The sequence below is a fragment of the Myotis davidii genome, unplaced genomic scaffold (assembly GCF_000327345.1).
Source record: "Myotis davidii unplaced genomic scaffold, ASM32734v1 scaffold879, whole genome shotgun sequence".
In the NCBI taxonomy this organism is placed as follows: Eukaryota; Metazoa; Chordata; class Mammalia; order Chiroptera; family Vespertilionidae; genus Myotis; species Myotis davidii.
This window is the reverse complement of record NW_006290148.1, coordinates 34,045-50,255: the sequence shown is the minus strand read 5'-3', so window position 1 is coordinate 50,255 and position 16,211 is coordinate 34,045. Positions and strand designations below refer to the sequence as shown.

The following is a 16,211-nucleotide window of genomic DNA, read 5'->3' as shown; positions in this document are numbered from 1 at the left end:
GAAATCCCACTTCTAAGAATATATCCCAAGAATACAGAAACACCAATCAGAAAGGATATATGCATCCTCATGTTCATAGCAGCACAATTTACAATAGCCTAAGTGCCCATCAGCAGATAAGTGGATTAGAAAACTGTGGTCCATCTACACAATGGAATACTATGCTGCTGTAAAAAAAAAAAAAAAAAGGAATTCTTACCATTTGCAAAAGTATGGATGGAACTGGAGAGTTTTATGCTAAGCGAAATAAGCCAGTCAGAGAAAGATAAATATCACATGATCTCACTCATTTGTGGAATATAATGAACAACATAAACTGATGAACAAAAATAGAACCAGAGTCATAGAAGCATCCAACAGACTGTCCAACCTATGAAGGAAGGTGGGGGAATGAGGGGGTAATAGATCAATCAATGGACACAGAAGTGGGGGGGATGAGGGCATGTGCTGCGGGGTGGGAGTGGGCGGGGAGTGGTCAATGGGGGAAAAGGAGACTTATGTAATACTTTAAATTTTAAAAAAGTTTAATGGTATATATTTTTAAACATCCAAATACTAGATTCTAGGAAGCGAGCCCCAACCCGGGCTTGTGCCCTGACCAGGAATGGAACCGTGAACTCCTGGTTCATAGGTCGACACTCAGCCATTGAGCCACCCCAGCTAGGCCCAATAAATTTAATAAATTAAAAATTCAGATCTCAAATACATGCATAATCTGAGGTACTGGGGATTAGGACTTCAATATAAGAATTTTGTGGGAATAAAATTTAGCCTATATAGGCAGAATCAGCTATAAGCCACTCTTGTCAGCCCCATTTCTGCCACCATCTCCCATCATCAGAGAAGTGGCCAGAATCAAAATATGTCTCCTTCCTGAAATATGCCTAGCACTGTGCTGAGCAAATAGTGGACCTCTTTCTCTTCTCCTGTTTACATTTCCCATGATAAATTTGATAAGCCAGAGACAGGGGTATCTATGATCCATAAAAGAGGTAAAATAATGCACTGTGGAACCATTAATCTGAACCCTAAACAAAATAATGCTAGCTACCTCGTTTATAGGATTGTTGTGATGACTGAAGTAGGTAGCAGGTATGAAAGTGCGTGGAAACTATATGTAGCTCAATCCCTTTGGTTTAACCCCTTTAGTTCATATTCAAGTATTACCTTTGACTGTTTTTTGATCCTAGACCCCTGCTTCATATCCTCACTAGATTTGTTGATTACTGACCCAACAGCCTGTCCTACCAATGCCCTATGGTAAGACAAAAAAAAATTTTGTTTAAAGAAGTAATATGTCCAATCCCAGGGTGTGACTCAAGATTTCCCCAATACAGTCATGGCTATCTCATTCTTCTTTGTCGGATGATGGTTTTCCCCGCCTCCCTTATATCTAATGGTGTCCCTGAGACTTAGTTCTGCCCAATGAGGTGAATGGGGAATATGTGGGAGTCTTCTGTGGAAGATTCTGTTTCTTGCTAAAAGGACATACAATGAAATATTCACCCATGAGAAAGAAGAAAATCCTGCCATTTGTGTCAGGGAGTTAGATATCTAGATGTCTTTCTTGTAAGTTGAGATTTAGATCTAGATATGATAGATATGATTCAGTCTTCATATTTTGGCAAGAATGTCTCAGATACATTAATGTTGTATTAGTTCATCAAGAAACACATACTGGGGGTGGGGAGAGAAACACATACTCTAAGGATGCCTTCTTTTTGTAATGGGAGCAGATATTGGTGGTCATTGCCTACAGCACTTGGGTCATTGAAGCTAAAATGGAGATGTTTTCATTCTATCTATCCTTCATTTACTAGATGGAATTATTCTCTGATGAGAAACTTCTCTCATCCACGATTTGGTAACTAATGTTATAGTTCATATGACAAACACAAGATAATTGTTTCATTATTTGCCTCTGCTTACCTAATTTCAAAATAATGAATTTCTTAGCATGTAATAATGGTGACCATGAGGTCTTTGTTCCTATAGAGCCACTGTGGATCACTGTGGACTAAATATGAGGCATCCAAAACAGTGTTCTTAACCCTGTGTTCACTAGCCCCTTGATATTTTCCTGTTATTCTTCTTTCAACCCATCTTACATTACTATTCTTTAAATCAGGATGAAACAAAACTCTGATTGTGCTCCAGGTCACCCAGTGATGCTAGGGGTATGTTGGGGGAAGAGAAGAATCTCAAGACCTTGGAGTATTACATTTCTAGTCAAAACTTCTTTTGTTTAATTGGAATTCTTAAGAAAATAATTTTACTACTCCTAAGACAGCCACCTCTCCCACACCTCAACAGTCTATTCTAAATCTTCTCCCATTCCTCATTTTTCTTATTGTAATCCTCCCTCACAATTTCCACAGCATCATCACCTACTTCAGGAAGAAAACATAAGTCCTCATAAAAGAAATTCACTGAATTATCCTCTGTCTCTTAAATTCCCCATATTTCCATTCTCTCTAGCTAATATAATACTTTACCCTCTTCTCCCTATTCTTTTCTTAGTATATAATAGAGTCTATAAGTCAGTATGGACTTAGAATTATACTGTCTGTGTTTGAGCACCAAGTCCACTATTTACTAGCTAAGTGACCTTAGATAATTTACTTAGCCTCACTCAACATCCATTTCTTATCTGTAAACAAAGTGATAAGATTGCTTCCTTCACAGAATACTACAGAAAATGAAATGAGGAATTTATAGAAAATAATTGAAATATAAGCTGTACCTAGGAAACACTAAACAAAAGTAGGTTATTATCAGATAGATGTAGTTCAACTATGATATATTGATAGAGAATATGGAGAGTTTATTTAAAAATCTGTTTTCTCCATTCATGTTGGTGGTGGTCATACTGAGACTACTATATGTGTAAGTGAGCTAAATCAAATGAATAATTGTTTTATTTTATGATGTCATCATCCCCTGTTATCATTGAGAACTAGTATTTCTGGTTTGGCAGAAATGTATACAATTGGTCTGGTACATTTTGTCATACCAGATAATAAACCATGGAGGACTACTAGCGCAGCCTCAAAACTGTTCAGAGTCCAACTTGAAGAGGCTTCCACTGGCCAGTGATGGAACATCTTAACATCAATAAGTGTAATAAGGAAAATTGTTTAAAACACATCAAATATATGTAAATCTAATAATCCATAAACTCTCAAATAAAAAAAAATAATTAACTACTTCCTTTACAATTGGTACCTCAAAATAACAAAATTGTTGAAGAAGGGACATTGTCTTAAAGCAGTATTCCAGTTAATAGAAAAAAAGAATGACAGAAGTACAATATCACATTTTACAGCCTCTAATGATATATTTTTACGTAATTATCATTAATTGCTACTAACTGTAAAAGGAGTCACAGCTTGACCTTATGAGTCTCTTTATGAAAATACTCAAAATCCCCCTTGAAGTATTCTTGCTAAAAAATTGCACATATGTCTAATCATGCTCATAGACCCAATTATTGATACACAGGAAATACAGATCAAAAAGGAATATTGAAATCTATACCATAGGGATACAATCAGCAAAGTCAAGAATGTAGAAAATTCTACAAGTCATACCACCCACTTTCTTCAATGAATAAATGATATGAAATAAGTGGACCTGTAGATTATGAGAGACTTAGAAGAAGTGTTAAAAAAAGCTAGGCAAAATTCAACTATAGTGTTTGAGCATACATTTGTGTGCTAAAACTATACAGAAAATCATGGAGGTAATTATCATAAATGTCAGGATAGTGGTTCCATTTAGGGGTGGAGGGAGTGGGTTGTGATTCAATGGGATATAGAGAACCCGTCTGAGTTGTCCAGGAAATTTCTAATTATTAATTTGAGTGGTGGGTATAAGTATGTTTTCCTTCTAAGTCAATAAGATATAATAATTTTGTCTTATGTGATTTTTCTGTATTTATGTTATGTTTTACAAAAAACTTAAGAGGAAAATTATTAAACACTGGACAGATATTGTCTGCACTTAAAAAAAGCCTTTGGTGAAAGGAATTCTCTCATTTACTGAATTAACTCTTTCAAAGTTTTAGGCAGATATACTGGAGATGATCACTCCATCACATAAACCAAAAGACTTCGTCTAAGGTTAGTCTCTGTGGACACAGCCTGGTCAATGTTTCTCTCTCTTGGGTGGACCTGCCTTTCCCTGATCCTCAAGGATGATGGTTTGTGAAAACATCCACTCCCAAATTCTCATTTTTCCTTTAAGGAACTAAGAGTGAAGCATCCTCTGTTCTTTAACAGAGATATTATTAAGTAGTAGTCATGCTAATATTCTCATGGTCAATGAAATTGACCCAGATTAAGGAAACATCCCAGGTCTTTCCTGCTTCCTTGCTGTTACTAACCTTATGTGAACATGACTGCTTAAATCTTGACAAGTTCTCCCAGAGACATTTAATTAAGTCTGTCCTATGTTCACAGAATGTCCAATAAAGTCTCCAGCACATTTGTGCAGTATTGTCTCTGCACATTCAATCTCTCAGTTCCTCCTATTCATTGTGAATAGATATGCACATTCTCTTTATATGACAGCAAATAAAAGACATTACCTGAGGCAAAAAGAATGAAGGAGTTTTGATAGCTAATAGCTTGAGAACAGCACAGAGCTAAGTAAAAGGTGGCAGCCCCAGAATGAAACCATCAAGGATCCAACTATGTTAGAGATAGGACTATTCTTTACTCTTAAAATCTGGAGAACACAATTCTAAAGTTATGAATCAGTTATTAATTTTTATAACATTTTGACTTGTTGGATTTCTTTACTATACAACTCTATGATTTTATCTTGTATTAGCACATTGTATTTTCCCTGTGTTTTTTTTTCCTATTTCAGTCAGGCCTAGAATAAGATAACTTACAAAGTAGCTCTTCTAGGCTTAGGCTCAAATGTTAAATCTCTTTCTGAGTGAGTTTTTTTGGCTAAAGGGATTTTGCCCATTTCCGAGGTCTCAATCGGTTTAATTAGGCTGATACCCATAGCCCCATGGCATTGCCACTAACTGAAGAAGGTTCCAACATGACACTGATTCTTTCCTAAAGCAAACCCATTACCAGCTGTGAGTAGGGTTCCACGTTCTCAGAAGGAGGCAGGAAAGCCTGTGGAACTACGGTGTACTCTGGGGAGGTGCGGGTGAGTGGGGCAGTTACACCCACATTCTGGTTTGTTAGAAGAATAAAGGGATCTGAGTCTGGAGCTTGGGTATGTAAGGCACCACACAGTAGATAGCAGGCCAGCCATTGTCCAGGCACCTGCACAAATGCTGTAGATTGGGGAGCTTCACTGGGACAAGGCTCTTCCCTGCAGACAGGTAGGGTGTTTAACACGGAAAGTCATTATAACCCCATCCTTACACCATTGAAGCTATCAGTAAAGCTTATGGACATATGGGGGCCAACTGAAAAAGGGAAAATCGAAAGACCTCTGGGTTTCAAATGAGTGAATGCTTTAACGTTGCATTTCCTAGATTCAGCTACATCTTCATGTATATTATGGTTGCCTCCCTAGTCACTAATTTCTTCTTTTGGTTACTGGGTTTCCAGGTAGTTAACCCACATCCCGCCTCCGTTTGTTCAATAGGAATTTTTACTTTTACTTGAATCTTTGAGTAGAAATGTAAATGAGATGTGCCTGTGTACGTTTATTCATTAAATCGTGGTCAAATTACTCTCCCAGATGGTGTAAGACAAATAACTACAAATTTTCATTTAAAAAATTATGCTTTGGGACTTAGTCCATGACTGAGAACTAAGGAAGCCAGGCGTACGGATGGCAGCGAGGGGTCAATCCGTGCCCGGCGCTGGGTCGCCAGTGGAGGAGTCGGAAGTGGTTGGGGTTTGGGGGTGGAGATCCGCTCACACACAAGAGGAGAGGCTTGAGCCGCCATATCTGCTGCCGCTGCCGCAGCTGCGAATGCAGTGTCGGTACTTCGCTGTCTCCGTGCTGCCGCTAAGGTGCGTGTCGCTACCCCTTGGCCCCGCGCTCTTGCTGCCTTCCCCCTGTCTGCATAGCCCGCTCTTTCTGTCCTGCTGACTCCGCTCCCTCCCCGCCACCCATCAGGTCCTCGGATGATGGATACGGGTAGCAGCAGCAGCGACTCAGCGCCCGACTGCTGGGACCAGGTGGACATGGAAGCAGTGGGTTCAGCCCCTTGCGGGGACGTACCCTCTTCAGCAGCGGTGGCCGAGGCCCAGCGTGAGCACCTCAGCTCGGCCTTCAGCCGTCAGCTGAACGTCAACGCCAAACCCTTCGTGCCTAACGTACACGCCGCGGAGTTCGTGCCGTCCTTCCTGCGGGGCCCGGCCCAGCCGCAGACACCCCCTGCGGACACCACCAGCATTGAGGAAACCTGCACCGGCGCGGGCACACCTGAAGGTAAAAGGCTGGGACTGGGGGCACCTGTGGAACATGCCAAAGAGGAGGAGAGAGTGTTGTGTGAAGGCTCCAATTCAGCCGTCACCATGGAACTTTCTGAACCTGTTATAGAAAATGGAGAGGTGGAGATGGTTCTAGAGGAGTCATGGGAGCACAATAGAGAAATGAGTGAAGCCGAGCCAGGGGGTTGTTCATTGGGAGATGCAGGGCCCCCAGAAGAAAGTGGCCAGGAAATGATGGAGAAAGAGGAAATGAGAAAATCTAAATCTGTGGTCCTACCCTCAGGTGCTCCTAAAAAAGAACACGTAAATGTTGTATTCATTGGGCACGTAGATGCTGGCAAGTCAACCATTGGAGGACAGATAATGTTTTTGACAGGAATGGTTGACAAAAGGACACTTGAGAAATATGAAAGAGAAGCTAAAGAAAAAAACAGAGAAACTTGGTATTTGTCCTGGGCCTTAGATACAAATCAAGAAGAACGAGACAAGGGTAAAACAGTAGAGGTGGGTCGTGCCTATTTTGAAACCGAAAAGAAACATTTCACAATCCTAGATGCCCCCGGCCATAAGAGTTTTGTCCCAAATATGATTGGTGGTGCTTCTCAAGCTGATCTGGCAGTACTGGTCATTTCTGCCAGGAAAGGGGAGTTTGAAACCGGCTTTGAAAAAGGTGGACAGACAAGAGAACATGCTATGTTGGCAAAGACAGCAGGTGTAATGTATTTAGTAGTGCTTATTAATAAGATGGATGATCCCACAGTAAATTGGAGCAGCGAGAGATATGAAGAATGTAAAGAAAAACTGGTGCCCTTTTTGAAAAAAGTCGGCTTCAGTCCCAAAAAGGACATTCACTTTATGCCCTGCTCAGGGCTAACTGGGGCAAATATTAAAGAACAATCAGATTTCTGCCCCTGGTACACTGGATTACCATTTATTCCGTATTTGAATAACATGCCAAACTCCAACAGATCAACTGATGGACCAATTAGACTGCCAATTGTAAATAAGTACCAGGATATGGGTACTGTGGTCCTGGGCAAGCTGGAATCAGGACCCATTTTTAAAGGCCAGCAGCTTGTGATGATGCCAAACAAGCACAATGTGAAAGTTCTTGAAATACTTTCTGATGATGCTGAAAGTAATTATGTAGCCCCAGGTGAAAATCTTAAAATCAGACTGAAGGGAATTGAAGAGGAAGAGATTCTTCCAGGATTTATACTTTGTGACCCTAATAATCTTTGCCATTCTGGACGCACATTTGATGTTCAGATAGTGATTACTGAGCACAAGTCCATCATCTGTCCAGGTTATAATGCTGTGCTGCACATTCATACTTGCATTGAGGAAGTAGAGATAACAGCCTTAATCTCCTTGGTAAACAAAAAATCTGGAGAAAAAAGTAAGACACGGCCCCGCTTGGTGAAATAAGGTCAAGTGTGCACTGCCCGTTTAAGGACAGCAGGAACTATCTGCCTGAGACATTCAAAGATTTTCCTCAGATGGGTCGTTTTACTTTAAGAGATGAGGGTAAGACCATTGCAATTGGAAAAGTTCTGAAACTGGTTCCTGAGAAGGACTGAACAGCTTTCTTGATATCTTTGCACAATACTGTGAGAATTGACACCACCTTCTCTTATTTACTGGCCATTGATAGAGTTTTCTCCATATTTTGCAAAGAAAAATTTCACAGCAAAAATTCGTGTTTTGTCAGCTTTCTCATGTTGAGATCTCAGTTATGTTTCACTGATGAACTTACCCACAAATTTCCTCTTCCAATACCATTCTGCTACTGTGGACAGAATCAGTAATAGCTTTGTAAGTGATGTGGATGTAATTGTGTATAACAATGAAAAATTAATATATTTTTTAATTTTTCATTTTCCATTAGGATATTTAGACAACCCTTGTTCACGCAGACCAGTCAGAGTGTGTCAGTGTGTGTGTATATGTTAAAAAGACAAGTAATATGTGAATAAAATACTCCATTTGAAACTCTTATTGGTATTTGAAATGCTTTTGAATACTTTTAAAATGTGTATATAATACTTTGCAATTAGCCTTTTTACATTCCCAAGGAATTTAATATATTTTATTGAGTTTTTTAAAACTGTCCTCCACTCACTGTTTTAGATCAGGTATTTACAAACAATGCACAAGTTTGTATTAAAGGAAAAATTTTAATTTTGAAAATTTTTAATTTTAGGGCTCTTTTTTCCCAGGGAATTTTGTTTTCTCTGCCCAAGTCCAGTCAACAAAGGATATTCTGCTTCTCCACTTGTGATTTGAAAAAGAAAGGCTTAGGCCATATATCAGGTCCACTAATGTTAAGCATGGCCAAATTACAAATTCACCTGGGGATTCAGACCATATGTTGACTAGACTCTTATCTGCACTCCATCATCTTAACACAATCCTTGGTTTTGTTCCCCTTGTCACTTGGGATGTGGGGTACAACACAATAAAGGGGCATGACTACTGAGAAGATAAATGCTTTCAATAGGGATGCAAGTCATTTACTGAAAATTAAGGGTTAGTGAGGGTTGTGAGCTGGGACATTGAGGAGACTATTCAACCCTTCTTCAATGATTGGGGTTGGTAGCACAGGTGGAAGGTCATTTTGACAATCAGATCATGACTCATTTTTGGGGTTTGGGATACAGGACTTATCTCTGAACAGAAGATTGAGGAAAACACCAACTGTGGATTGAAGTGGCTACTTTTATTGCCAGGGGAGTGAACTTATAACCTGCATAACTATCAACAGCTATAAAAACTTTGTCTTGGTAAGTGGGTAGTGGCCCAATGAAAACACCTGCCCGGTGGTGGGCAGAACCAATTCCTCACACACATGGGCTGGTTGGACAGGGGTGGAGGCTGTTGCCAGAATACCCTGGGCCCATGCTCAGGCAAAGGCAGTGTCCCCTTCTCCATTGTCCTTTGTTTTTGTGCCCATGTATCTCTAAGACGTCTAACCTGTCAAAATAGCCACTGGTCTTGTCAAAGCATCAAGTAACACAGATATGCAGGACACCCACATGAGAAATGAGGACTTCATTTGGTTGTATGTCAGCTAACCTCTTCCACAGGGATGTGCCTTACTCTCTTGGACCCAGTGCTTTAATGATTAGAATGTCAGTGGCAAGAGTTTCATCTTTATTTTAGATTTCCTTCTTGCCTCTGTGCTCTGAACTGGGTACAAAATACAGGCCAATCCAGTGTTTGCTACAAGTTTTGCCCTGGCAGCCACTCTTTTAAAAATATATTTCTGATGCTGCTTCAATCTCATTGTTTTGCAATTTTAGTAATTTACCAATGGGATTATTGTGGACATCTGTCACGAATAGGCCAAAGCCACAAAGTGGGACAGAACTCTTTTTCTCTATCCAATTTGGATAATTTCCCATCAAAAACTGGCTCTGAAATGTCTTTCTCATTAGCCAGTTGGATAGCAATTTCTTCACCAGGGTCTCTAAATTGTATTAAAAAAACTTTCAGAGAGCAGGACATCTTTGTAAATAGATTTTGGAAACCAAATCTCTTCAATGAGAAGCACATCATCCAGGTGGTTGGAGACACCAGTCTCTGGCTCTGTAGAAAAGTAGATATAAACTCAGGGTAACACTTCTTTCTAACTTTCTGAGTACCTTCCTTTATGGTTCTTAATGTGGTGTTTTCTAAATACTGCAAATTGGGGCCATTCACAAGCACAGTACTAGTTTCCCAAGGACATACAAAGTAGTGTCCCTTCAAAAGTCCCCTATTGCCTCCAATTCATTCCAATTTAACTAAACTGTCCTCAGATATTCATCTCCAATTCCTGGCATCCAAGATAATGTAGCATCTCCCCAAGTCTGACTGCATGCTGTAAATACATTATAAACTGAATACTTCAGGCTTTTTCAATACAGTAAGTGTTTACCTATTGGCTCTTGGCAACTTCCAAGTTTTTTTTAAATAAATTTTTATTGATTTTTTTTAGAGAGAGAGGAAGAAAGAGGGTTAGAGAGAGAGAGATACATCATCGATCAGCTACCTCCTACACGCCCCGACCAGGGATCAAGCCTGCAACCCTAGCATGTACCCTGACTGGGAATCCAACCAGTGACCTTTTGGTTCCTGGGCTGGTGTTCATCCGCTGCGCCATACTGGCTGGGCCCAAGTTTCTATTTCTCTAGTCATTGAGAATATGTAGGAAAAGGGACCAACTTATTCTGTACTTCAACAAAGACCCAAAAAGGAAAAGGAAAAGTTTGGGTGGGTAGAAGCTAGCAAATTACTCTGAGGATCTTTCTCTGGTACCAGGATAAATTGCCAGTGCTAATATCTACTACAATGGGGGGTAATGTGGTGATAAGGACACATATGTAATAACTTAATAAAAGATTAAAAAATATATCTACTACAGTTATTGTTCCTGTCTTCAAAAGACAAATCCTTTATCAAAATAGACCCTCCTTTCACAATATCATAATTCTGGTTTATTAAAATGCAAGAAATTTGCTCTTTTAAAAGGTTACTTATAAACATTTTGTAGCACAAATATTCAAACTCTTTTTTTAGTTCAAATAAACTGTGTAGCAACAAGGAGATGATTAGATATCACTTTATGGCCATTGAAAAAGAAACTGTTCAACCACCAGAGAAGTTCTGCCCAAACCCGAACATTTGACTATGTTCACATTGGTCCAGTGCCCGTTTTTATGTTCAGTATAGTTGTTTCTATATTTTCTGTTAAGACTATGGTCATATTTCTATTTTCCCTAGTTTTCAGTTACAATATCTATTCATGGTTGGCCACTAGGGAGAGGGGGGAGAAAAATTTGACCCAAGGTTTCTCACCAGGGACACCACTAACTCCATGGAGTGGGGAATGTGGATTGCCTTAAAATTTGAGTGTATGTATGTGTGTGTGAGAATGTTCACTAAGTCACCAAAATTAAGGAAAAGGGAAAAGAAAAAAAAAGAACCTACTGTATGAGCATGCCATATATGAGAAAGCATCAAAAAAACAAAGAACACACACACACACACACACACACACGAAAGCTTTGTTTACATGCAAGAGGGCACAGCTTACGATTTTACAGTATAGCCAATGGAATACTGAATGTTGGCTTCCCATATATTCTGAACTCAATACCAGAGTGTTTTAGAGGAAACTTGTCTAAATTCTAAGAGGATTCTCTTTTCCTTCACTTACCCTTAAAGTTTTGTATACTGTTTGTTTGTTTTTTAAGTTACTGGATGAAAGGTTCAGGATCTCAGAATCAGACATTGATCAAAAACGGTCTTCAGCAAAGTCCCTTATTTTCTACTCAGATTAATATTAATCAGAATTTACATACACAGATAATTTGCAGACATTTCTCAGTCCTCTAATGAAGATTATTCTCCTTTTAATTGCTGAACTTCTTAAAAAATCCAAGCATAGAATATTGAGAAGATATTTTAGTTTCAGCATGAGGGGAACAAAACAAAAAAACATTTGTCCCGAGTCAGGCTGCTGTATACAACCATGTTATTGTATCTCTCACTTGATATGACAGGTATTGAATATGCATTCAGGTATAGCTCTTCTTTCACATTTGGGACACTGAGTAAAAGGTTTCCTCTAGTCTCTAACAGAGAATTAGATTAATTATCTCCTCCTGAGATTGCTTTTACTAGCACCAGCATAGTCCATCAGTGACCTTTGGTCACGCCAATAAATTTACAGAAGAACACATTGTCACATGGCAAATGACTAACAAAGACCCCAAATGGATTCTGGGGGTTTAGCTGTCAGTTCTTGGATTAAAGGTTAGTGTTTGATTTCTACCTTTGTGTTTCTTTTTGCACCCTCCTTTAATTGATGCTCATATGACATGTATTATTTAGCTTTCTTTCACCAAATTGGTAGGGTATAAATGAATAGATGAAATAAAATGTATTAATACATTTTTGAACATCTAAAGGCTTAGCTCCTGAGTGATGCTAGTGACAGAACGCTGCATTCAATACATGCTAAACCAAAAAGAACTCTGGTCTGAACGGGTAGATGTGCTGCAAGCATATATTTTACACACTTGAAAAAGGAACACAGAGGGTTTGAAGAGCAGGAGATATAGCTAAGGAGGCCCTAAGGATTGTGATTCAGGATGGATGAGAGATGACCTCGCAAGGCCCTGCTGGTGAGCAAAACATTGCAGTGACCAAAAGTTAACATAATTCAAGAAGAACTGTTTGCTTCTATGGAAGGCACAGTATTCAAGGCCTGGAGAGAATTTGGGGGCATGAGAAAGGTCATATTGCTTTCCTAGAAGAGTCTGAACTGGGCCCACAGGTGGCTAGGGGACTAATGCACATCACACACATTCTGTAAGACAAAGAGGTAAAAACTGCTGGCAATATTGGCAGCATGGCAGCCAACTCTGAGGACCATGACATTGCCAAGCCTCAAAGACCCACCGGTATGGGTATGAGGCCCCGCACTATCTACCAATGACAGACTGAGTTAGTGGGATCCAAGATAACATATATGACCTGAGTGTGCAGACTAGTAACAGCTACAACAAAGGGCAAGTTCTGCTCTGGGCCACCCTAGTGCCTCTACCTCTGGCAGAAGATCCCATTATCAGATAAGTAGCCAGAATCCAAATGTCACCTTCCTGACATAGCCACTAGGGGGAAGAAAAATGGAATATGCCTAGTACTGTGCTGAACACAAATAGTCGACCTCTTGTTCTTCCCCTACTTCTTTCTGACAGTGGCCTTGGTAAGCTAGATAAGGGACTATGACCCATATCCAAGGGGTAGAGTAATGCAGTGTGAACACTAAACAAGCCGCCTCTATGAATTTCTTGCCCTTCATGCATAACATGGAGATAATGTCAATTACCTCGTTTATAGAATTGTTGTGAGGACTGAACAAGGTAGCAGGTACAAAATTACCTGGAAACAGTATGTGGCTCAATCCTTATGAGTTTATTCCCTTCAGTGCATATTCAGGTTTTACCCTTGACTGTGCTTTTAACTCTAGAACTCTGCTTCTTTTATCTCACTGGATTTTTTAAATTGCTAACCCAGTAGCCTTTCCAGCAATGTCCTATGGTAAGAAAAACTGATTGTTTAAAAGGGGGGGGGGGAGGGTAATGGGGGATGAGGACACATGTAATACCTTAATCAATAAAGAAATTTTTTAAAAAAGAAGCAATATGTTTTGTCTGGAATAGGGGGTGGACCTCAGGATTTCTCCAGTGCAATCATAGCTATCCCAACCCCCTTTGTCAGATTATGGTTTTCCAATCTCCCTTACACCTTAAAATGGCCATGTGCCCAGTTCTGCCCAATGAGGTTTACAAGAAATGTAGGGAGTTCTATAGAAAATGATGTTTCTTAATAAGAAGGACAGATGTGATAGCAATGTACTTGGAATGTGATAGAGGTGCCTAGAGCTGTTGCAGCCGTGTTGAGGCAGCATGTAGTCATAGAGTCAACCTGCTGAAAAAGGTTGAGCAGGAAGATGGAAGTTGTGGTACTCTGATGACACCTCTGAGCACTTGGACTAATGAAGATACTTCCAGACTTGTTATCATGATTCAAAACTAAAGTAAGGCCCTCTTTGCTTATTAGATGCACAGTAGTACTTCAAGTACAAAACTAAGTAGAATTGACCCTCTCTGAGTAGAGTTGATAGTAAAAGTGAGATTATAAACACTGCACATTCAGGGTATATTAATGCAGTGATTATGCTACTTACAAAACATTCAGATCTGTGCAAATAGTCTCATTCAACATACCTACACATTACTAAAAGAGTCTTAATTATCTAAATTTTTGGCTTAGTATACATAAATGTATTGATTTACAGAATCAATTTATTGACTAAATGATTTATTAAATGTTTAAGAGTTGTTTCAAGAATGTGATTATTGGATTGTACAATCACAACATTTTCCCATTAAAAAGCAAACTTACTTGAAAGTAGCTTTCAGAAATATTAATAGCTCAGATACATACCCAGAAATTGTGATTAATAAGTCTATATTGTGGCTTTGGACATTAAAAAACATTTTTGTTATGAACAGTGTCAGATATATGACAAGATGTAATAGTAAATAACCCATGTAAATCTCATACAGCTTTAACAATTAAGAACTCTTGGTCAATCTTATTACATCTGTCCTCCCACCCACTTCTCTCCACCCACAGATTATTTGGAAGCTAATACTAAACATCATATCACTTAATAAAAGATTATTTCAGTATATTTCTCTGAAAGTCATACCATTTGCAAATATGAACACAATAACATTATCATATGTAAGACTTAATTACAATTTTAAAATGTCTTCAAATATTCATAGTTTAAATTTTCCAATTTTGTCATAAATATTTTTTCATTTTCAACTCAGGATCCAGTTACTCTCATGCATTATAATTTGTTAATATGACTATTAAGTCTCTTTCAATCTATAGGTTGTCACTTTATTTATGTTTTTCTTGTAATTTTTTGTTGAAGAATTTGGCTCCTTTATTTTCTAGACTTTCATACAGTCTGGATTTTGCTGACATTCTTCATGACCCTCTGCCACCTGGCTTTCATGTAAATTAGTTGTTGGAGATAAAGGCTTCATTAGATTCAAGTTTGTTTTCTCCTTCTTTCCTCCTCCTCCTCCTTCAAAATCTTCTTCTTCATTATTTCATTAGAGATTGTAGAATAAAGATATTCTATTCATCCTTTATCAGCTAGAACACTTATCTAAAGAGAGTCTTTCCTTCATTAATTATTTGATAACACAGTATATATACAAATGGAAGGATAACTATTTCATTCTTTCCTTGTGTTTATTGGTTTCAAATTATGACTTTATTTTCTAGCACTTTTATAGGTGACCACAGAATATATTTCAGAATCACCATTAATACAATATTTAAACACAGTTAATTATTATTTTATAGATACTTAAACTGTCCAATTTTTAGGAGTTAGGCTCTTCATAGTAGCTCTGGAATCCTTTTTAAAGGACCCTAACAGTCTTTCCTCTTTCCTGGTTCAAGTTGTTCAAGGCTCACCTATACAGTTCCTGAAATCAGCTAGTCCATCATATAATCTGAATTTATGTTTTAGTGGAAGATGTTTTGAAAGATAGAATCATGGTGCTTGGTTGCATGTTAGTGGGTCCATCATGGTTTCTAGTGCATTTAGAGGGCAGAGCTAAGAAATACACATGCATTTTTAAGCAAAATATAGCATAAGTTTATACTGATACTTTCCATTCAAATTCCAGGTCTTAAAATGTTCACAGAATTTGCCAAAACTTAACCAGCAACTAATCACAATGCTACCTAAGTTATTACTCCCAATGCTACACAAAATATTCTAAAACATAAAAAATAAAGAAAAATTCAAATTATTTTTATACAATGAGCATCACATTGATACCAAAACCTGATAAAGACAGTATAATAAAAGAAAGTTATAGAACAATTTCCATTATGAATATTGATCCAAATTTCTAAAATTTAACATCTGTGAACAGAATCTAACATTAAGAAAATAATACACCATGAACAAGTGAGATTTATTCTAGGCGATCAGGGATGATTCTATAATTAGAAAATCTATTAATATAATTCACCTTAAGATAGGCCTGAGGAGAAAAATCATATGAAAATCTCTAGAACTCCTGAAAGAGAATTCAATAAAATTTTCAATAGAATTTTCAATAGAATTAAAAAAAAATGTAAACAGGGCAAAATAAAAAAAATTTAAAAAGCTCAGCAAAAAGAGAAATCTTGGACACTTCCTATAAATAC

At 38.3% G+C, this 16,211-nt stretch overlaps 1 protein-coding gene across 1 annotated transcript; it reads left to right on the top strand.

Moving 5' to 3' along the window:
* The first annotated feature begins 5,877 nt into the window (after window positions 1–5,877).
* LOC102767107 (eukaryotic peptide chain release factor GTP-binding subunit ERF3B-like) lies at window positions 5,878–8,405 on the top strand. Its single transcript, XM_006763205.2, has 2 exons — window positions 5,878–5,990; window positions 6,097–8,405. Exon 2 carries the CDS (start codon window positions 6,105–6,107, stop codon window positions 7,839–7,841), a length of 1,737 nt encoding a protein of 578 aa, XP_006763268.2. The 5' UTR covers window positions 5,878–5,990; window positions 6,097–6,104; the 3' UTR covers window positions 7,842–8,405.
* Window positions 8,406–16,211: the final 7,806 nt, after the last annotated feature.

Excerpts from the sequence above, each read along its gene's own strand:
- LOC102767107 (XM_006763205.2), top strand. The coding sequence starts at position 6,105 with ATGATGGATACGGGTAGCAGCAGCAGCGACTCAGCGCCCGACTGCTGG.